Source organism: Pelodiscus sinensis, chromosome 24 (assembly GCF_052426305.1).
Source record: "Pelodiscus sinensis isolate ZL-2025 chromosome 24, ASM5242630v1, whole genome shotgun sequence".
Classification (NCBI taxonomy): Eukaryota; Metazoa; Chordata; order Testudines; family Trionychidae; genus Pelodiscus; species Pelodiscus sinensis.
In genome coordinates, this window is record NC_143075.1 from 11,589,514 (window position 1) to 11,611,024 (window position 21,511).

The 21,511-nt window shown below is 51.2% G+C and overlaps 1 protein-coding gene across 2 annotated transcripts in view; it reads right to left on the reverse strand.

Moving 5' to 3' along the window:
• Nucleotides 1-20,563, reverse strand: part of PLEKHN1 (pleckstrin homology domain containing N1) — a 50,527-nt gene extending 29,964 nt beyond the window's left edge. Inside the window, exons 1-5 of one of the 2 annotated variants that reach the window (XM_075906816.2) lie at nt 20,156-20,563; nt 18,132-18,231; nt 4,559-4,705; nt 3,808-3,888; nt 1,840-1,927 (exon numbers count right to left, since the gene is read on the reverse strand). In XM_075906816.2, the coding sequence (XP_075762931.1) occupies nt 1,840-1,927; nt 3,808-3,888; nt 4,559-4,705; nt 18,132-18,231; nt 20,156-20,235 (496 nt within the window). In that variant the 5' untranslated portion in view covers nt 20,236-20,563. The remainder of the gene's footprint in view (nt 1-1,839; nt 1,928-3,807; nt 3,889-4,558; nt 4,706-18,131; nt 18,232-20,155) is intronic. The other variant, XM_075906815.2, reaches the window with a different exon arrangement.
• Nucleotides 20,564-21,511: the final 948 nt, after the last annotated feature.

Sequence of the window (21,511 nt, forward strand, 5' to 3'; positions counted from 1 at the left end):
CAGCCACAAGGCTGTGACCCGCCAAAGAGTTCCCAGGATAGCCTGGCTTGCCATTCAGGATCGGGCAGCCTCTGAGGCGAGGCCATTTTTGCAAACCTCAGTGGCTGTTTCTTAGGTTGCAAGCAGTGACTGGTCTTTCCCCTGCAGTGGGAGCTCTCATTGTGGCCTCTCCCCAAAGGCCTGTCGCATTGACCAAGGAGAGCCAAACATGAAAGAGCAGCCTTGCTCCACACCTGGGAGACCACAGTCCCCATCTGTGCTCGTGGGCTGGGCCAGCGGCCAGGCGCCGTGGGCACTGGATTCAAGGTCTGTATCTTTATCCCTCTCCCTCCTGCTTGCTTCGCCAACCCCCTTTCCTCAACAGCCTCACAAAGCTTGTCTTGCTTCCCATGAGCGTTTGAAATCCGGCTGAACGAGTCCATCCCTCCACAGGCACCGACCCCATGGTGCTCTGAGGCAGACACATGCACCGAGACGAATTAGCGGGTGCTCAGCACCCCCTCCCCAGCAGCCCAGCTGCCCCTTCCCACTCATCTACTCCCCCCTCCCTCCCAGCTCTGCCTCCCTGCTGCCAACAGGAGTTTCCTGACATTCGGAGGCTCCAGGAGGGAGGAGGAGGAACGGAACAGTGCAAGCTGAGGGGTTGGAGAGGCAGGGTGGGCATGGAAAGAGGCAGGGAGGGGTCAGAGGCTTGGGTTAAGGGGTGAAGTGGGGTGGATTGAGGCTCCCCCCCAGCCAGAACAGAAGTCGCCACCTATGTGCCCCTCCCTATTGGGGATGTCACCTGTGCAGATCCCAGCCCCCAACAGAGCTGGCCAGAGGAGCTCTGGGAGCTGAGCTGGCCTGTTGTACTAGAACACAGTTACAGCTCAGCAGTCTCTTGGGGAGGCCGAGAAGCAATTGCAGGTTCTAGCAGCTACAGCCCTTTGAATTAGGTAAAAAATAATTATTTCCGGTGGGGTTATTCTCTGACTCATTTTCTAACATGGGTCACCTGAGCCCGCAGACCCCAGGCACGAGGCACAAATGGGTGTTGCTAGACTCTGTCTCTTTCTGGGGCTGTTAGTTACCTCTGCCTACCTCACACTTTAGCTACCATTCTGGGTTGCTCTGGATTGCTGTCATTCAACAATGACTAAGCCCCAGTGAACTTCCAGCTGCCGTGCAGACAGGTTGTTCTCCCAGGAAGGCTTTTATCATGCCAGATGACTCAAAAGAAAATTCAAAAAGGGAGGGGGACTTTGGCAGAAGAGAGGCTGGTTGATGGTTACCAAGTCCTGTAAGGGCAGTTCTGATGCTACCGACTGAGACTAAAAGAGCATCCCTCATTGCTGTGGTTGTTAGTTGTCTATAGGAGAGGAGTCCCAATGTGCCCCACTGTGCAAGGTGCTGTACACACACACAGTGGGGAATGGGCCCTGCCCTTAACAGCTGATGGTTGAAGCAAAACACACAGACAGAGGGAGCACACTCATTCCAGTGTTGTGATGAAACTGGGCACGCCAGGTCGTGGAGAGACTGAGTACTTTTCCATAGTCACACAGGATTGGGAACCGAATTCACATCTTTGCTCACCAACCTCCCCTCTAGACCAATGTCCGGAACAGCAAGGAAAGAGCCCAGAGGTGGAGAGGTCTGGTGTTAAGGCTGGCTGGGACCCAGAGATCTATGGGGAACAAGGGCTCTTAAATATGGGTCATAATAGGGATAACACCCTGCGGGGTTCAAACCCTATCTCCGAAGCACGTTTTCCCCTGTGGCTTCCTGCAAAGCACGGCCACATCACGGCCAGCTCACATTTCACTCTCATCGTGCCACAGCCAACCAAGCAGCACTCACCTGTGATGCGGAAGGCATGCTGCTCCGGCTCTGCGCGCTTTGCCTTTTCAGTGTCACACACGCTCAGCTCTTTCAGCGGCAGCAGCCCCTGCGTAAGCAGAACCTACTGTTATTACCTGGTCTGGTTGCCTTTTGGTGCCCTCCTTCCAAAAGGATCTGAGATCCCCCAATAGGTACCAGTCTGGGCTCAAATTGTTAGTTTCTTTTGTAGTGGAATGAGGCTTTATTATAAAGTAAGGAGAATCAGCTTGCAAAACCTCTTCCGAATGGAGGCAGTTTGAGCCTAAGTGTAAATGAGCACCAGACCCTAGTCAACACCCATTTACTTCAGTGGAGCGAAGATTTTACCCTTCATTTTTAACGTCAGTGAGAACTGGATCTCGTTGCTTTAAAATATTCCTCTGCAGTCGTGGAAACCGAAACCAAACAGTGCTGGGCGAGTGCAAAAGAATCAGAAAGTGAAACTGAGTAATGGCGGAAAGGAAAACCGACCAGGCTCTTTTAAGTGGTTTGCAAAATTTAAACAAACCGCATAATGGAGACACATGTGAATCCAGACCAAGTGCTTATAGTTAGACAGGTGCTTAAATTAGGGATGTGAATGTGCAAACAGTTAACCCATGAGCCTGGCTCATCCGCTGACCTTGACTGTTACATGAAGCCTCTATCTGCGCTGCTGCCTCAGAGGCAGCAACAAGGGGGAGGAGGGGAAATGGCTCCCCACGTGCCCCATGTATAAACGTGTAATGACTGAAATGCTCAGCAATTTCACGTTTACCTAAATACAAGCATTTTAACAGCCTTAGCTTAAACATCTCTCTAAATCACAGCTGTAAGGAGCATTAAACGGCATAGTATCTACGTGACAATGCCACTGCATTAATTCTTGTATAATTCCCTCCGTATTAATCTAAGGGGCTGTTAGTAACAGAGACAAAAGATTTTTAGATACGGTTTATATCCTGACAATGTGTTTTCACACTTGAAGGCCAGTTTGCTGGGTGACTCAAGAGGCTGCCTTGTCGTCATGCATTTTCCTCAATGACTTAGAAGGCACTACCTCATTTCAGAAGGAGCTGGATTCTGCAAACATCTGCAGAACTGCCTTGCACAATTTTACTGGCTGAGGGAGGAGACTGCTTTGTTTTGGAAGGACAGACAGAATCTCCTTTGTTTTGTCCTTATCAGCAGCATCGTGGTAAAAGATGGGTAAATAGATTTGGAGCCGGGGATAAGTTTTCGTCACAATGTTTTGCAAGGCTGACTTCAAGCACTCATGCCTTCCCTTCCCCCACTTCCCTTCTCTCTTGCTGTGCCCTGTGCTTTAAGGCTAAGTGTCTTTTTTTTTTAAGGTGCTATAATTAGGCTTCTCGAATCATATCCAGACACCCAAATAAGTCACTTGATTTTCAGACATGTTGAGCACACTACAAGTCTCATTTTGGCCAATGGGGACTTTCTGGGTATTTCTGCAAGTCTGGCCACTTATTTAAGTGCTTAAGTATTTATTTGCATTACAGGAGCATCTTCAGGCCCCGGTTCTGCTGGGTGCTGTACAAATGCATAGCAAGAGACAGGCCCTGGGTCAAAGAGCTTTCAGTTTTACATGGACAAGACAAAGGGCGAGAAGGGAAACTGAGAGACATGATCAATGTTCTCTCTAATCTTTTGCACCCGTGTGCAGAATAATTTTATGTGCACCGAGGCATGTGCGAATGTGCACCACCAACAGAAACAAAACGTAGCTGTAGGAGCTGTATTAAGCAGCTGGGCAATATCTGAATTTCTTCTGAGCAGCTGCACAGGCACACAGGGAACACTGGACAGGACTTGACTGAGATCATATGGCAGGTCCAGGAACAGAAGCCATATCTCCTGACTCCAAGTCCAATCCACTATCCACTAGACCACTCTGTCTCTTTATTGACATCTGCCCCTTCATTTCATAGCAGAGGAGAGACACGTTACCTGATATGTCAATCCATTCGAGCCAACAGACTGAAAGTACAGGTGGGACTGGAATAGTTCCAAGTAGCAGTCATTCACCTCCTGCAGGAAAGGGACACGAGGAGGTTTGCCTCATGGGACATTTACTAGATAATGGGCCAAACAAACATTTGTGCCAGGGACCAAAGGAAGGACCCATTCTGTTTCCAGGCACAGCTGAAAGCAAGGCCAAATTCTCAGTCCCGATGGAAGCAATTGTGCCCTAGGTTTTTTGTGTACAGCATGGGAACAGAGCATCTTCTAGCCCATGGGATGCTGTGTAGGTGAGGAGTTCCCCTCTATTCCCCAGCACAATGTTGGTAGGTTAAGGCAGGTCCACGTGGGTCAGCAGACCCAAGTCCTTAAATAGGCAAAAGGGTTTCCAGATGCCAACCCCACCTTCAGAAATGAATGACGTTCGGGGCTTTGTGTTGTGGAAGGGACCCCGGCATTCCGATATGCCAACCAACCCTCGGAAATACGGCCAATTCTCCCATTGAAATCAATGGCAAAACGTGCACTGATTTCAGCAGGGCAGCATCGGAGTGAGCTTGAAAGACCATGTTTATCATTATTCCAGGCCACGCGTGAGCCCTCCCTGGACGGAGAATTAGGTTTCTTTTCAAACAACCTTTTTCTCTGCTGAGATCGATCCACTCCATCTCCTCTGCGTTACCAGGGGAAATCGACTGGTGCAGTTACACTGCGTGCAACCAGACGCAACTGGGCTTACCTGGCAATGCTGGAATTTAAACTTGACCTTGGAGTAATAGATAATTTTCCCCAGGTTTCTTACAACCGTCTTCCTCCGCCCTTTCTTGAATAGGCTGGGAAACCGCTGGTCCAAGTTTTCCTTTTGGTTTTCCTGGTCCGTGATATTCTGTACCAAGAGGAAAAAATAATCATGGAGCTGAGTGCTGGTGGGGCCCATCAGCATCTGGAAGAGACGTTAGCAGAGCTGCCTGTCTCTAGAAAGGGGTCCTGGATGAGTGCCCTAGCTAAGTTGTTTGTTGTTAGGTCTCCATGCCAGCCTGGGAGCTGGGATTTTATTACTGCAGAGACCTCGTCCCTCGCTGTCCAGGGGGATATTATAAAACCAAGATCTGGCTGGTAGAGACAAGCGCAACATTTTCCGATTTTCACCTTCGCAGTCACCTTCCACTGACCAAACTGGGCAGCGCTGAGAGGTCTCGGTTTATAGACATTTGGGCAGTTTTGTTGGGATAGTTCAGCCCGGGTTTCCTCCTACCTGCCTCTCCCTGCTGACTGATTACATCCCCCTCCCCCATCTTTTTAAATCTGTGCTGTTTAGAGCTGCTCATAGCGATCTGGATGCAGGAGTTCAGCCTACCCCACCGCACCTATCTGTGTTCTCTGCAGCTCCCACTGCTCTCATCTCTCCCAGCCCACCTGGGAGCTAACGTCCCTCCCATGGTGTGTTGGCTCCCCCTCCAATCCACGCTGGAAAGACACAGAGAGCGGGATGCAGACATGGGGAGAGGTGGGTTGTTTTCAAAAGCCGCTGGAAACCGTGAGAGAGACTCAGAGTGGGCTCTCGCAAGCAGCCTCCTGCATTGCCCCACTGCCCAGCGCTGTGTGTCCAAAGCAGGCTGTGTGCATCGTGACCACTATGGGGACAGCACCAGGAGCAGAATGCATGCAGGCCATAATGAAGACAATGGGATCCTTTCCGCTGACAATGCCCATTGAACCTGGGCTAATGGAACGTGAGCGGGGGCGGGGGAAGGAGTGGTAGAGAGGTTCCTCTAGGAAAGGTTTATTCTAGGCAGAGTCCGGTGCCTCAACAAAACCCAGGCAAAATCCCCTGGCTGAAATCGCCTTCCGTCGAGGCAGCTGCAATGCCATTCAGCGATGAGCTCGCCCTCTGTCAGCACAGTCTCTGGCAGAGCTCAGGAGAAACCCCCGGGAGCCAGAGGGCTGGGGAGAGACAGCCATACAGGTGTGGTCTGGCAAGCTCCGGGAAGGCCGCTTGCATCATTTCCTGAGTCCCAGGTGTACAGAAATTCCTCCACTTGTGCAACCAGCTGAGCTGTGGGGTTCACACGCTGTTCCAGTTCTTACCCGGTCTTGCCTGTCACTGCAGGGTCTTCTGAGCGCTCTCCACACATACAGCCCGGCAGCATGTCTTTGGGGACGTGCACTTTCAGGGCACGTTTGTGTGGGGGGGGAGGAGGGAAGGGGTTGTGCCGCAGTTACAATCCAGTCCTGATGCCCTCAGTGGGCAAGTTTGCAAGTGCTGCAGAAAGAGAAGCCTGGGGAGAGGCTGCATGGAGGCGTGAGATACCCTGTAACCTCCAAGTGCTCCGTACACCACGGCTTTCCCTGCCCTCATGGATTATGGGAAGCAGGTCAGAGCAGGACTCCCCTCCCCACTCCAATCTCTTTTGTTCTAAAAGGTCATGAGAAACTGCACAGGCACCCAGTCGAGCCTGCCCGGAGCCTGTGATCAGGGAGACATGAGAATTTGCTCTCTGAGAGGTCATAACAACGGCCACACGGGGTCAGACGAAAGCTCCACCAAGCCCAGTATCCTGTCTTCCGACAGTGGCCAATGCCAGGTGCCTCAGAGGGAATGAACAGAAGAGGGAATCAAATGATCCCTCCCCTGTCACCCATTCCCAGCTTCTGACAAATAGACTAGGGATACCATCCCTGCCCATCCTAGCTAACAGCCACTGATGGACCTATCCTCCATGAAATTATCTAGCTCTTCTTTGAACCCTGTTATAGTTTTGGCCTTCACCATATCCTCTGGCAAGGAGTTCCACAGGTTGACTGTGCATCGTGTGAAGAAATACTTCCTTTTATTTGTTTTAAACCTGTTACCCATTAATTTTATTTGGTGACCCCTAGTTCTTGTGTAATGGGAAGGAATAAATGATGTTTCCTTATTTACTTATACCCGCTGTGATTCCATAGACCTTTATCACACTCCCCTTAGTCATCTCTTCCAAGCTGAAAAGTCCCAGTCTTATTAATCCCTCCTCCTATGGTGGCCGTTCCATACCCCAGTCATTTTTGTTGCCTTTTTCTGAATTTTTTCCAGGGGCAAGATCATTTTTTTGAGATGAGGTGACCACATCTACATGCAGTGCTCAAGATGTCCATGTTCCCGCTGGGCTGAAAGGTGCACTGGGAAGGGATATCTGCTCCATAAGGCTGAGATAGGGTTGAATCAGGTGCTCACCAAGCAGGGAGATCATGCAGCACCCCCGCTCCAGATGGCAGGGCTCCCAGAACACACAACAGCCTGAGATGATGGGGGGAGAGAGTGCCAGAAAATCCTTCTTTCGAGAGCAGCGTTTCCAGGAACAACAAATCCAGATGCAAGTGCTGCCGATTGATGGGGAGCCGAGTGACAAACCGATAGCCCTGTCTGTCCAGGCAGGTCAACCAGCCAGCACTTTCTCAGAACGGATGGAGAACCCGAATAGTCCACATGTCCCATTTGTAATGCTCGGTGCCAAGGAGACAGCTGCAAAAGTCCCATGACAAATGAAAAGCTGAAGCCACTAACCAAACCCCTCCTGCTCCAGCCTTGGTGATCCCACTGGTCAGGAAGAGAATTAACTAACCCCTCTGCTCTCCATCTGAGAGGCATCGACAGCTCTCAGGTTCAAGACGAACTGGTTAACTGGTGACAAGCAGCTAATGGTTTGGGAGTCCTGTGTCTGCAAAAGCCAGAGTTCCTTTCACAGCCTAATTGAATCTAGATAATTACTTTTCCTCAGGCCCAAGTGAAATCCCCCAGCACCCCACAGAGCTCCCTCAGAATGGCTTTCCTCTGGTTTCCAACCCTCTGCCGACTAATCAGCATCTGTGCACAGTGTCAGAGAGCATGTGACTGGAGGTGGGAACCGGCTAAGTGCCAATTAATGAGCTCACTGAGAAGCAATTAAGTGCAGAAAAAAAGATTAAATATTTGCTACAGGCTGCTGTGAGAGCAGAGGGCTGACTGATCAACTGCCAGCCGTGGAGGCAGTAAAGAATATGGGCTGATAACCACAAAGCTATTCAGCAGACCTGGTGGGCTGAGGTGTGCCTGAAAAGCTCTCTCATGGAGAAGTCAAATCCATAGGTGCGGGAAGCAGGTGTGTGTGTGGGGGGGGAACAGCAACCCTGGGTTTTCCATCCAGATTCCCTGCACCAAGGAGCCAGCCCCGCCCATAGCTCCGCCAGCCCCACATACCAACCCATGCTGGGTCCCTCTGCAGCCACCGATCCCAAAGTCCAGGCCACTGGCCCTGGAGGCTGCATTGCCACAATGGGTCCTGCTTTTGCCTCCAGCTGTGGCTAAATTGCCAACTTTCCCAGACTGCAAAAACAACGAGAAGTCCTGTGGCACCTGATAGACTAACAGATTTACTGGAGCATAAGCTTTCGTGGGCAAACACAGCTACCCCTCTGATACTTTCCCCCGACTGGGCAACATTGGCTGCAATGGCATCCAGCCAGGGAGAGTTACCCCAGCCTGGAGTGGTGAGGGGCATAAACAGAGTTGTTGGGGGTTTTTTTGGGGGGGGGGGAGCTCAGCACTCCCACCCTAAAAATAATTCAGGCACCACTGGTCAACTTTGGCTTCAAATTTCAGTCCCTGTTAAAAGAGGTTGAATTAGCCCAGTCATTCCTGCTGCATGTTGTTTTTCACATCCAATGCATTCAGTTGTTTGCTTATTCTTCTAGAAATTCCCCGTCCAGCGCTTGCCACCCAAATGTTGTCCTTTTGATAGATACTATGTGTTCTGGCAGTGTCCGGTAGCCCCATCGGGGCCTCATAGTGCTTGGCACTGTGTAAATCCAGAACAAAAAAGCCCTTGTCTGAAAGTGCTTACAATTAAGGTATGATATGGGGAAGAATGGGGGAGAAGGGAGCTACTGCCCCAGGGCCCCATGATTCTAATGGGCCTGGGGCTTCTGAGTGCCTCTGCTGCTACTGTACCAGTGGCGGTGCCCAGAATCCTAGGCCCTTTAAATTCCTGCCAGAGCACCACACAGCTCTGAGGGCTGAGGCCAGCATGGCGTGCTCTGGGTGGCACTGAGGACTGGCTGCCCCCTTCCACTTGAGGCTCCTTCCCTTATGAGAGCGCCGAGCTGGGCCCCCTTCCACCTCTCCCAGGGGCCCGGACTGGCTCCCTGGAAGATGAGAGACAGCAGAGAGCAGGGGTGGGGGAAACAAAGGGTAATCAATGAGATGATTGTGAACTGTGTGGAAGGGGTGTCTTTAGGATGTATGGGTCCCTATGCAGTACTATTAAACTGGTGACCATATTTCCAATGACACCCGGGGTGGAGCTGATGATTTTTTAGAGATGTGATTTTATAATCTTCAGGAAATAATTTTAAAGCGAAGTTTAAACTCAGCTCCTGTTGACTATCTTGACAATATAGACCTGGGGTTGGCAAATGTCTGTTAAATGGCTTCATTCCCACTCGAACGGCTCTGTCACCTGGTCAGCGTTCTGCTCAGAGCGCTGGCTGGCTTTTTCACTTTTAAGTTAACTAGATCCTCTCCGGAAGAAGCCACGGACCAGGGAGAGGAAGAGGTGGCTGAGTGCACATTAAGACCCAGTGATGCTGCAAATTGTCAGGTGCCCTACGCAGCTGCAGGTTCTGTGTATGGGTAAGGACAGCCCTGTGTGTTAGAAGCCCTGGTCCCAGAAACCTAACCAACACTGCACATGAGATCTTGAAACAGAATTGACCAGAAACCAATGCTGATCATAACGTGACTTGGGCTCTCCGGTTCTTGTGATAATGTCAATGAGGAACTGCACAGGCATTGTATTCTACAAGTACATTGTTCCTAGCAGAATGGGGCCTAGCTCTTTGTCAATAGGCAGAGGAACAGTGTGAGGTTTTTTTTATTTATGTATTGCAGTTTGACTCACCTATGGTGTCAATTGTAATAACACCCACAAGTTCGATGACTAACTCTAGGAATTATAAACAGTGTTGCTTTAATTGCCTGTCCTGCTGAAAGACCCTGCACTCCCAGGTATAAGGCATCAGCTATACAGCCGTAAGTCCTAGGCATACCCTTCCATTCCATAGGTATCAATGGCAGGTTAAATGGGAGGTTCTACTTTCTAGAACCCTCACCCTGCTGTGGAATTGTATATAGTATATAAACATTATCAATACGGAATCATCACTATTTGGGATCTCATTTAAACCATACTAAGATTAGGAAATTACTTGACATTTCCCATGGCCAATCCATGCATTACTGAGGTCTTGTCTGAACACCAATGTTAAGGCACTTTTATAAGAGATGAAGTTCAATAAGGGCGAGTGCAAAGTGCTCCACTTAGGAAGGAACAATCGGTTTCACACATACAAAATGGGAAGTGGCTGCCTAGGAAGGAGTATGGCAGAAACGGATTTAGGGAACATTGTGGACCACAAGCTAAATATGAGTCAACAGTGTGACACTGTTGCAAAAAAAAGCCAACATGATTCTGGGATGCATAACGGGAGTGTTGCGAGCAAGACACGAGAAGTCATTCCTCCGCTCTACTCTGCACTGATTAGGCCTCAATTGGAGTATTGTGTCCAGTTCTGGGCACCACATTTCAAGAAAGATGTGGAGAAATTGGAAAGGGTCCAGAGAAGAGCAACAAAAATGATTAAAGGTCTAGAGAACATGAGCTAGGAGGCAAGGCTGAAGGAACTGGACTTGTTTAGTTTGGAGAAGAGAAGACTGAGAGGGGACGTGCTAGCGGTTTTCAGGTATCTAAAAGGGTGTCACAGGGAGGGAATTGTTCTACTTGGCCTCTGAGGACAGGACAAGAAGCATTGGGCTTAAATTGCAGCAAAGGAGGTTTAGGTTGGACATTAGGAAAAACTTTCTGTCAGGGTGGTTAAACACTGGAATAAATTGCCTCAGGAGGTTGTGGAAGCTCCATCACTGGAGATATTCAAGAGCAGGTTAGACAGACATCTACACACGGTGCTTGGTCCCACGATGATCTCTCGGGGTCCCTTCCAGTTCTAGTATTCTATGATCATAGAAGAACTTCAACCATGTGAGTTTTATTGTTTTGGTGGAGGGAAAAAAACCTCACTCTAATTACAAATAGTCAAGCTGGTACAAAAGGTGTAGGCAAAGCAGGCTTGAATTCTGGCACTAACTGTTTTGCTGTTCTGAAGACATGGCATTGCTGCCTGCATCTACCTGTCATCTCACCACTGCGGTCTCCAGATCTGCTTCTACATTAACATTCTAGCCACTGCTACCCTCAACAGAGAGTAGCCACACTGGCATAATTAAAAAAAGGTCAGCTGTAGGCACAGCCTGTAGGAGCCCAAAACAAAAGAGACCAGAAAAGTTTTGATAAGGGACAACGAGAGGACGGCTGCAACTGCAGTGACTGATCCAGCCGACTATGAATTTAAAGGTCAGATTAAAATTCCAGGATCCCAGCTGGATCAAAGCTCACAAAGGATTTGTGTGGGCATAAGCCAAGGACTAAGGGTGGGAATTTTGTCTAACAGGGAAGTGCAATCGAGGGAGCTGTGTTAGTCACATGACTAATGAACAGCTGCTGATGTGTGGTCAGGTAGGACAGCCTTGAACTGCTTTGGTCAGTTTTTACCTGGTCTTTCCTGTGTTTTTCTGTTGTTTTCACATATGTGTGGCAGGAGCCCTGGACTTTGCCTGGGTGCCCCTTTGCTGAGGAGCTTGCCTAAAACCAAAAGCGAAATAACTAGAGGATTTCTCAGAAGAGACAAGAGGTTTCAAGAGAAGGTCCGGGATCATGTGAGTTTAACACCAAAAACACATGAAAGCACCAGAAGGAAGTTTGGCACCACTTAATCCAACCTCAGACCTTAGCTCTGATTGCACCTTGAGCTTCATTCAATCCCAGCCTACATCTAACCAGGATCAGCCTTTACCCTCTGCACCCATCTGTGGCCAGGATGTACATCCACCAGCGTGCCAGCACAGCTGTGATGATCAGGGATGTAAACGGGTAACTGGTTAACCAATAAGCATCACTCATACTGAGCGATGCTTAACAGTAAGGCCGGTGCTGCTCTCTGCTTGGTCAAACCCAGCCAGGCGCACTGCACTGTGCCATGGGCAGGAGTGCTCCAGTCCAGCCTGGCCCATAATGCCATGCCACGGGCCGGCAGCCAAGCTCTGCGGTTAACCGTGTAACCAATAGAATGTTTATCAGTTACACAGTTAACATTTTTACATATATTTTTACATCCCTAATGATGACAGTCCCTGGCGTTTCTCATTATCACTGCACCCACATACCAGATAGGTCAAGTCAATGGCTCTCAAGGGAAGTTTTCTGCAGGTCTATGCTAAGTCCCTCCTGCTGCAGTTGTACCAGCTGACTGGTGCTCTAGTGAATGAGATGTTTATATAGACACAAGTTAACAGGAGCACTCAGCATTCAGGCTATCTCTTATGTGAACTTGCCTTGTGCAGGCCAGCGCTGTGCGTTTGTACAGCATCACACACGGTAAGAACCATAGAGCTGGAAGAGACCTCAGAAGGTCAAGTCCAGCCCCCTGCTCTAGTAATGCCTAGGTCTTATCTAGCTCTTGTCATCAATAGACCTCAAAGTGCTTTACAAAGGAGGGTGGTATCATGACCGTTTTACAGATGGGAAAACTGAGGAACCAACAGGCAGCAACTTGCTCTGTCACTGGCCTGCTGGGTGATGCTGGACGTGAACCAAACCTAAGTCTCACAAGTCCCAATCCACTGCTCTAACCAGTAGGTAACACCACTCACACATATCTGTGTGTCACGTTTCTCTCTGGGGGACTTAAACTTGAATGCACAAAGCACCAGTAAACATCCTGCTCTGGCCACAGTGGGGAGTATGGGGCGAGCAAGATGTTACCTCATCTATTTTGCCCATCTGTAATTTCTGTACTTCCTTTGTCCCAAGTTTTAGAGGGAGGATGACTAATCCCAGCTCAGGGAGTTCACACTCTCCACAAGGAACAAGAACTCTTTGCAATGCTGTCAAACCTTTCCCTTCCATCTGTGATCAGCTGCCCAGGTATAAGAGAGATGATGTGACCTGGCTGACTAAGACAAACCCAGACTGCAAGAGCCAACCCCAGAAGTTAGTTAAAAAACACAAACAGTCTTGCAGGTTTCAAGGTAACATTAATTCATGTCTTAGAATTCAGAACCTCAGCACACAAGAACCCCATAGCAGAGAGAGAGAAAGCAGGCTGCTCCCTTAAAAACAAAACACGATAGAGGCAGGACTCTCCTCCCTTACTCGAGACTGGTAGTCTCAGACTCTCTGATTGCACGCTTCCCTACTGAGCCTCCTGCAAACAAGACTAGAAAATCCCTGACAATGTAAAGCGTCCGTCTACAATTCCAGCACGTTTTTCAAATATTCCAGAAAAAGGCGATAGTGTAGACCTAGCCTTTGTGAGCCAAATAGCCACACTCAGCCAGCCAAATAGCCACATGTGGCTAGTGGCTAGCGTGTCGGACACCGCGGCCTTAGCTCTTTGAGGCCGGGAATATTTGTCCATACAGCACCTACCACTCTGGGGATGCCTCGGTGCTACCATGAACCATCATGCTAATAATACATTAGAACTGTCCTTTGCTGGTCCACTTTCACGGCTGGGCAGACAGACAAGGGTCCAAAGGCAAGAGAGAGCAGGAAACCCTCCAGACCCTGCGATAATGGGCATAAACCAGGGCAGAGAACACAGCTATGGCAGGGGCCGGTGTCTGGAATCAGCGCTAGGCACTCACTAGGCCTGCCCTAAGAGAGAGAACCTCAAGGAGCGTGCAAGCAGCTTCTGGTATTAGCCCCAACCTAGCCAGGAGGTCAGCACCATTTTGCAGCACTGCTGCCCCACGCAGATTTAATTGGAGGTGCCCCCAGGCACAAATGACAATTAGGTTGCACCTCTTCTGGGCCCAGGCTTTCCCAGCCAATGGGAACACAGCACACGCCTGTTCTAAACAAGCCATATGCTACCTCCCTGGGCTAATTAGCCCCGTGCTGCAAATAATAGCTCTGACGAGACTGGGATAAAAGCAGTTCTCGGTAAGACAGCTCAGACTTTAAGTCACACTTTAAACCCGAGTGCAGACAGAGCGAGTTGTAGTTTAACGTGGTTAGCTGGGGGGAGGTGAATCCATCATCGCACCGCAAGGGGTAGGAGACAATCCTGCTTAGCCTCTTGTGTCCAAAACTCACTACACTCTCCAACCAGTGTCAGTGTTCCCTGGAAGATGAGAGCTTAGGAAGCCACCCCGGAGAGATTCAGGTGCTGCCCGGCTGAGTAGCAGAGCGCCCACAGCCGACAGCATGTTACTACTGGTGGTGCACATCTGCACATGCCTCGGTGCACATAACATTTATTCTGAAAAAATGTGAGGGAATACTGCCAACCTCACCTTGCAACCAATGTTCTTTCTAATTTTTCCAAATGTGTGCAGAATAATTTATGTGCACTGAGGCATGGTGGATGTGCACCACCAGTAGAAATGCATGCTGCTGGCTGTGGGCGCTCTGTGGGCGGCATTTGAATCCTTCCTGGGAGGCCACCCAAGCACTCATCTTGCAGGGAACACTGCCCACAACCCCTCGGGCAGGGAGAGATGAAAGTTACTCTTCTCACTGATGTGGAAAGCGATACAGCGCGCCCCATAGGCCGGCACCTCGAACAGTCATTTGCACCAGTGCGGAGTGGAGGTGCTGTGAGTTACCAGTCTGCTGTCACATCATTTTACCCGGACACCAGCATCAATGACCACATTGGCTGCAGGGCAGCAACCAATCAGGTTCACTGAAGTGGCTCTAGCTGTCAGGGGTGCTCAAAAGCTGCATTCAGCCACTTCAGGAGGAGATGTGGGGGCCTGTGAAGATCAAGCCCTAATTCTGAGTCCCAATTCCATGTCAGTTCCCTGTAGGTTCTTGTTCTGAGCCCGTCACACTTCTCTCCAGCGCACATACAGCTCAGCAGAAACCATGGGAATTCTGCCCACTGCGGCCCAGACAAAAGGAACCAAAAGTTTCATGCTCTGTCATACTTTTGCATCTCTCATCAGCTGGCTTTTATTTCCCCCTGGACTGTTTATATTTGCGGCTACCCCCACCGCCCCTGACTCCCTGAACAGAGATTGTTTTTGTTGCCTCAACTTTTCCACAATTTGATGAGTCACAGCCATTCTGAAACCGAGTTCCCCTCTCGGGGTTTGGCCAAAAACAGCAGATCTCGAGCAGCGCAGATGCCCTGACATGTTCTCCCTCTCTCTTTCCTGTCTCCAGTGCCTCACCCAACAGGTTGAGCGAGTCAATAATTCACCTCCAGACCCCCCCCTCCAGACCCTCACCAGACTGCCAGAGACTGACAGCTGAATCCTGAACCAGGGCAGCAGGATGGCTGCAGCCTCCCTGAGCCCCAGGGTTCCCAAAGCTGCTGGTTAATAATTAAGGAGCTGAGGCAGGTTTGCAATGGGCTTCTCCCTCCCTCCTCCAGTTTGTTTGGACTCCCCAGTGGCCTGGATTTGGAAGTGGTGCAATTAAGTCTGGGGCTTGGAGGCATCAACAGCAAAACAAGAGGGACGTTCTTCTTCCAGATGGGTCACCAGCAGCGCGTGGCCTGTTTCTAGGGCACACAGTGGTGGGGGTCTCCTTCACGTCTCTTGGGAAGATGTTGGGCATGAAGACTAAAAGCTCGAGAGCCTGAGACTCTATCTGTGGGACTGACACGGTACCCGTCACCATAGCAACTGGGTACCTCACAGGTGCATCCCCATGGCCTGGTCAGGCAGGCTAGTGCTCGAGATCGAACGGGGACTATGTCGGGGCAGTTCTCTGGCCTGTGCAATGCAGGTGGTCAGATTAGAAGAGCCCAGTCGTTCCTTCTGGCCTTGGGATGGATCATCCCCATTTTGCAGATGGAGAACTGAGGCCCGGGAAGCGAAGCAACTTGCCCCAAGTTACCCAGAGAGTCTGCAGCAGAGCAGGGATGTGACCATGGGTCATCCCCTGTCCCACGTTGGCATCCTAACCACTGCACAATATTCTAGGGGAGACACCGGCTTCATGTGAAGTTTTCTGCAGGAATAAATTGGCAAGTGGCTCATTTTTGATCCGTGTCCCACGTTGTGTCCCCACGTTTGGGCAGACTGAAGGGTGTGATCAGATGGACCTCTCACACCTGCAGCTACCATTTGAGTGACAAGGCAAAATCCATTAGCCGAGAGCAGCAGCAGTCAGCTGTTCTTCACCACTACCTCCGTCACAGAGAGGGATGTGGAGACATCTGCCAGTGCACAGACGCACGTCATGTGCTAATGTGGCTATTTTCCACTAACATTTTTAGTACTTCCCCAAGGAAGCAAGATGAAAAACAAGCTTAGGTCCTGATCCTGTGACGTGCCCTCGTTGCTCAGAGAACATGAGAGTCCTCCATGTGCCTCCAGGAAAAGATCTCCTTTGTCCGTCCAGCAGGAGGCCTATGGACCTCAGTTACAAGATGGAGGTGGAAGAAAATAATACTTAGCACTTCCATACCGCTTTCCATCTGTGGAGCTCCATGCACTTCACAGAGATGATTAAGTATCATGTCCCCCATTATACAGATGAGGAAACTGAGGCACAGAGAAGCGACTTGCCCAAAGTCACACACAGTGAGCTAGTGGCAGAGTCGGGAATGACTCCTCCTCTGGTGCCAAATGATGAAAGGTTAAGCTGTACCAGCTGACAAAGGGCCCAGCCACGTGGATAAGAATCCAGCTTGGAATCAGGAGCCTTTTCACTTCAAAAAGGCGACAGCAACCCAACGGTCAGGGGCGCCGACAGCTTTCACGGGCTCCTGAACAACATGAAGGGGGAGGGGCCGGTTCTCCACTCCTGGAAGGGGCAGGGCCTTGCATGGAAGGCACTGGGATGGGGCAGCCAGTCCTCAGTGCTGCCCGGAATGTGGCACTGGGTGCCCTGCTCCCCAGCCCTCAGAGCTGCGTGGGGTGCTCCCATGGCGATTTAAAGGGCCCAAGGTTCCGGCTGCCACCGCTGCTGCAGAGCCCTGGGAATCACCAAGTCCCAGTGCAAGCGCTCCCTTTGCGCCTCCCCCACCCATCAACGGGCCTGCCAACGTTTCTGGATGGAAAGCAAAATGGTGGCTCTGGCTCTCCGTCCCTCTCCCGAGGCTAACTGGAACTTCAGCGAAGAGAGAAAGCGTTGGTACGGCCCTACACAGGGCCAGGGCTGATCGAAGGGCTGACAGGGCTACTGACGGACGTAAACCAGGGACTCTTGTACCATGCACAACATCATTAATATAAGCCTGGTGGATAAGGCACTGGGCTGGGTCTCAGGAGACCAAAGGACCACTCATGGAGTGGTTTCTCTGTCTCTGGTTCCTCACCCATGCTTGGGCGGGCTTGTCTATTTACACCAGAGTTTCTTAATCTGTGTTCCGCGGCAGAGACAGTCGGAGAACAACAGAGTTCAAAATGGCCGCCCCTAACCCTTTCCCCCCCAACCTTTTCTTTTTTTTCCCCCCTCAACAAAAAAATCCTTGGTGTTCCTCACAAAAAATAAAAATTGTTTGGTGTTCCTTGGTCTTAAAAAGTCTAAGAAACGCTGATTTACATGGTGTTCATCTGTAATTGGGGCAGTCTACCACCAGGTAGATGAAGAGCACCCAGTCCAACAGAGTCCTGATTTTGGTTGTGGGTTGTAGATGTGATCATAATACCAATCAACACTACTGCTAGTCACATAAGCTCTTCTTCCATTGAGAATGCTGGGAATGAGCCATGCATCTGCAAAGTTTGGATGTGCCTTAGGCAGGCTTGCCCCTACCTCTCCCCCTCCTGTGGCTGATTGCTAATACATTTGCAGCTCCATCTCATTCCAGCATGGGAATGAATCGCTCTCTTTTGTACGCTCTCCCTAGTTTCCCCTCATCCTTACTCGACCTAGAAGCAAACGACCTAAGAGCAGGTGAGGCTCTGCCTACCTCCCTGCCAGCACTGCAGATTCCAGATTTTCAAGTTGATGACAGGACTTCGTGATCCCCACCCACAGGATGCTGAATTAGAGAACTGGAGTGGTGAGCTAGCCTGCCTGGAAGGAGATAGCTCTCTGCTTCTGATCCCTGGTCTTCCTACAAATATCCCCCATCCCCAGCCTCTGATCTCCCTCGCCTGGACACGTGCAGAAATGCCTGCTCATCTCATACACATGGGAGCTCCTATTCAAGTGAACCCCGCTGCAGGTAAGAATAACTTCCCCTCATTCAAGGGTATGGCTGGATGGGTTTGTACTTACCCTCCCAGGAATATACTGCAGTATTTTATCTGCCGTTATGTCTCTCTCATGCCCTGATTCAATACCAAAGAGGCTGGCCAGCTTTTTCTTGCTGTCTTGTCTGCAAAGAAAACAAACACGCTGAGATCAAAGCTGGGACATTGCAAACCCCCCACTCAGAAATAAGGAAGCTGGGGAGCCAAGCAAGCAGTTTGTCACAGGCCTTCTAATAATCCCAGCCCAATAAACAGCTGCTAATCAGCCTGCAAGAATGTTAATGGCTTTGCATGGCACTTGTTGGCTTGGCTTTGGTTTATTTACTTACCTTTGCGTCACCAAAATGATCAACAAGCCCTGTCTGCATCTCCAGCCTCGCCTCCCAACTCCCCCAGGCAAAAGATGGAGCCTGCGCTGGAAGTGTCAAACCAGCACTCACCCACTCCATTTTATTCCATCTTGTGCCTCTCCTGATGCTGTCCTCTGAATCCCAGTAAAATTCCATCCCTGTGCCTGGGGGCGCACACCCACACCCGTGTTAATGCGCACTGCTGCAGCTCCCCAGCTGCAATTTCCCAGGCAGGTCACGGGTGCTGCTTTTTTCAAGGCTTCCTCTCTCTTTAAACCACATTGCACCACACTGTAACACTGGTCATTTGCAATGGACTGAAGAGCTCATCCTGCAAGCGGCCAAGTGACCTTAGAGCTCAGTGGGGTCTATGGGAGGCACACTGCACAGGATCTGGGCCGGCATGCTGCACACTTCTCGGGGCCAGCGATCTTGGGTCTGATTCTCCTTTCCCTTGCATCTGTTTTACTCCATTGCAACGGCCTCCCTTTAGAGTAGGGGTGAGCAAATACAGGCCCACGGGCCGGATCCAGTCTGCCAGGGTTAGCCCCTAGCGGACCCCCACACCACCATATTTACCTGCACTGCCACAAGTGTGTGTGTGTGGGGGGGGGGGGAATCACAGATCCCACTGGCCATGGATCACTGTTTCTGGCCAATGGGAGCTGCGATTGCCCATACCCATGGAGGTACAGGTAAATATAGTGGCAGCAGCCCACCAGGGGCTAACCCTGGGGAACCCCCGGCCCGTTTTATTGCCCCCCCTTATGTTACTGCTGATATAATCAATGTCAAGAAGACAAGAAACACTCCTGACATCCTGGCTGTTGGTTTGTAGAGCCCTGAGGGTTTTGGAATGCTCTCTTGAACTCCAGGGTGCAAGATAATACAACAACACAATGCTTTCTCCAGCTTCAGACCACTTAAAAGAAAACCACTGCCCTCCACAAAGGCCTGGCTCACGCTATGGTCCGGATCAAACATGCCTGGAAGGCAGCAGCCTGGGGAAGGTCCCACTTCACACACACACATGGGTGGGCATAGCAGGAAGCAATATATGGTGTTGCTGGGATCAGGGGACTTAGCAAAGGGGTGGGTGCAGAGAGCTGCAAGACTTCTGATACTTGCATGGGACTTTCCTAGCGGCTCCGTGGAAAACCTCAACGATCTGCTTCTCTCAGGGGTTATGCTGCTGCCCATCACCCTGGTATCGGTGCGCCTTCCAGGTACCACTGATACCAATACCAAAGTCCCGACGAGACTTCCTGGAGTGTCTGGCACGTCCCCCTCTTCAGGGTGACAAGGCTGGGAGACATGATGCAACTAGACATCCCGGGGGGGAAGGGAGGGGTTGGGGTCTGTCTGATCCTGCTCAAGCTCAAAGCAGCAGCAGCCACCGGCACGTTCCCCGGCGAGCCACGTGGGGACGAGCTCTACTTTTCCCAAGGAAAAGGAAAGACGCCGGCCCTGTTCTTCCTCGCGGGGCCGCCGCCCGCCGGAGCCGTCCCACGCCTCTTCTCCGAGCCTGGCAGGAACCCGAGCTCGCCCCGGGCTCTCCCACCCCCCGCCAGATCGTGCGCGTTCAATGCACATTTGGCTACGCCCGAGTGTAGCCCCCCGGGACTGTCCGGAGACGGGCTGGGGAACCGAGGGGCGCTTTAAACCAGGGCCAGAGACACCCCCCCGAGCCGGTACTTACTCTTTCTTCAGGGAAGGCTTCCTGCTGAAGGAGTATCGGAAGCGCCCCGCCGGCTGGGGGACACAGGTCGTGTTCCCCATGGGGACAGCAGCGGGGCGCGCCAGGCAGGGCGAGAGGGAGCGAGGGAGTGAGGCGCTGGGAGCCGGGCGAGCGAGTCATGCAGACATTCCCAGCCCCACTTCCGTCCGCGGTGACTCTTGTGGGTGTGATCTGTGCGCAAACAGCCTTTTGGCCCAGGGCTGTTCCCACCGGGCTCTCCTCGCTACCCCCCTCCCCGCAGCTCCACGCCGCACCGGGAGGGACCTGCGCAGCCGAGGAACCCCACAAAGTCTGGGTGGCCCCCCCTGGCTCCTGGGCTGGGGGACGGGGGTTTTAATCCCGGCGAGATTCCCTCGGAGGACGCACGTGGGTCTCGCGGCTGCAATCGGATCACCCAGGCAGACCCCTGCACAAGCCAAGGCGCCCGGACACACAGCGTCCGGCCAATGCCTGGGGCTCGTGTGCCTTTATTTTGCGGAATGACTTGGTTTGCAAAACCCATGGCGCTCTTGTAGAAGCATGTCCCACTGCTGTTCCTAGCGCCAAAAGTGCTGGCTCCCACAGGGGGGATTTCTCTTTTAGCCCTCCTTTGGGCAGCTAAAAACAAATTAAACAGTGAACCACAAATTAGTGGCAGCTTCGCTGCATGTTCAGCTCTGGAATCAATTGCCTAGGAAGGCTGCGGAATCTCTATCCTTGGAGATATTTGAGAGCAGGTTAGACAAACACCTGTCAGGGATGGTTTAGATCAGGGGTGGGCAAGACAGCCTCCGTGTCAAGTCTCCTCCCCCCACCAGGGGTCCCAGTCATCAGAGGGAATCACAAGCTGCTTTCTCTCTAGGGGTGTGTCTAGACTACAGGGTTTTATCGACAAAGGTGGACTTTTGTCAACAGAATGATACCTGCATCTACACTACCTCCGAGTTCTGTCGACACAACGTTGACAGAACTCGGCAGTTTTGTTGACAGCGGTAAACCTCATTCCACGAGGAATAACGGGGCTGCCGACAAAGGGCTTTGATGTCGACAGGGGGACCGTCCAGACTAGCGGCGAGCCGACAAACAGCTGATCAGCTGTTTGTCGGCTCAGCGTGGCAGCCATGTAAATGTAAATGAAGCCGCGATCATTTAAATCGTGGCTTCATTTACCTTTGCTGAACAAACAAATCTACATGCCTCTGCCGACAGAGGCATGTAGTGTAGACGTACCCTAGAGTACCCTAGGTGCTGGAGGGGGGAGGTGGGGAAAGACTTCAGTGCTCTCCCCCGTACCCCGGCCAATTAGGGTCTGTGGGTGGAGCTGCACAGGAAGCCTCC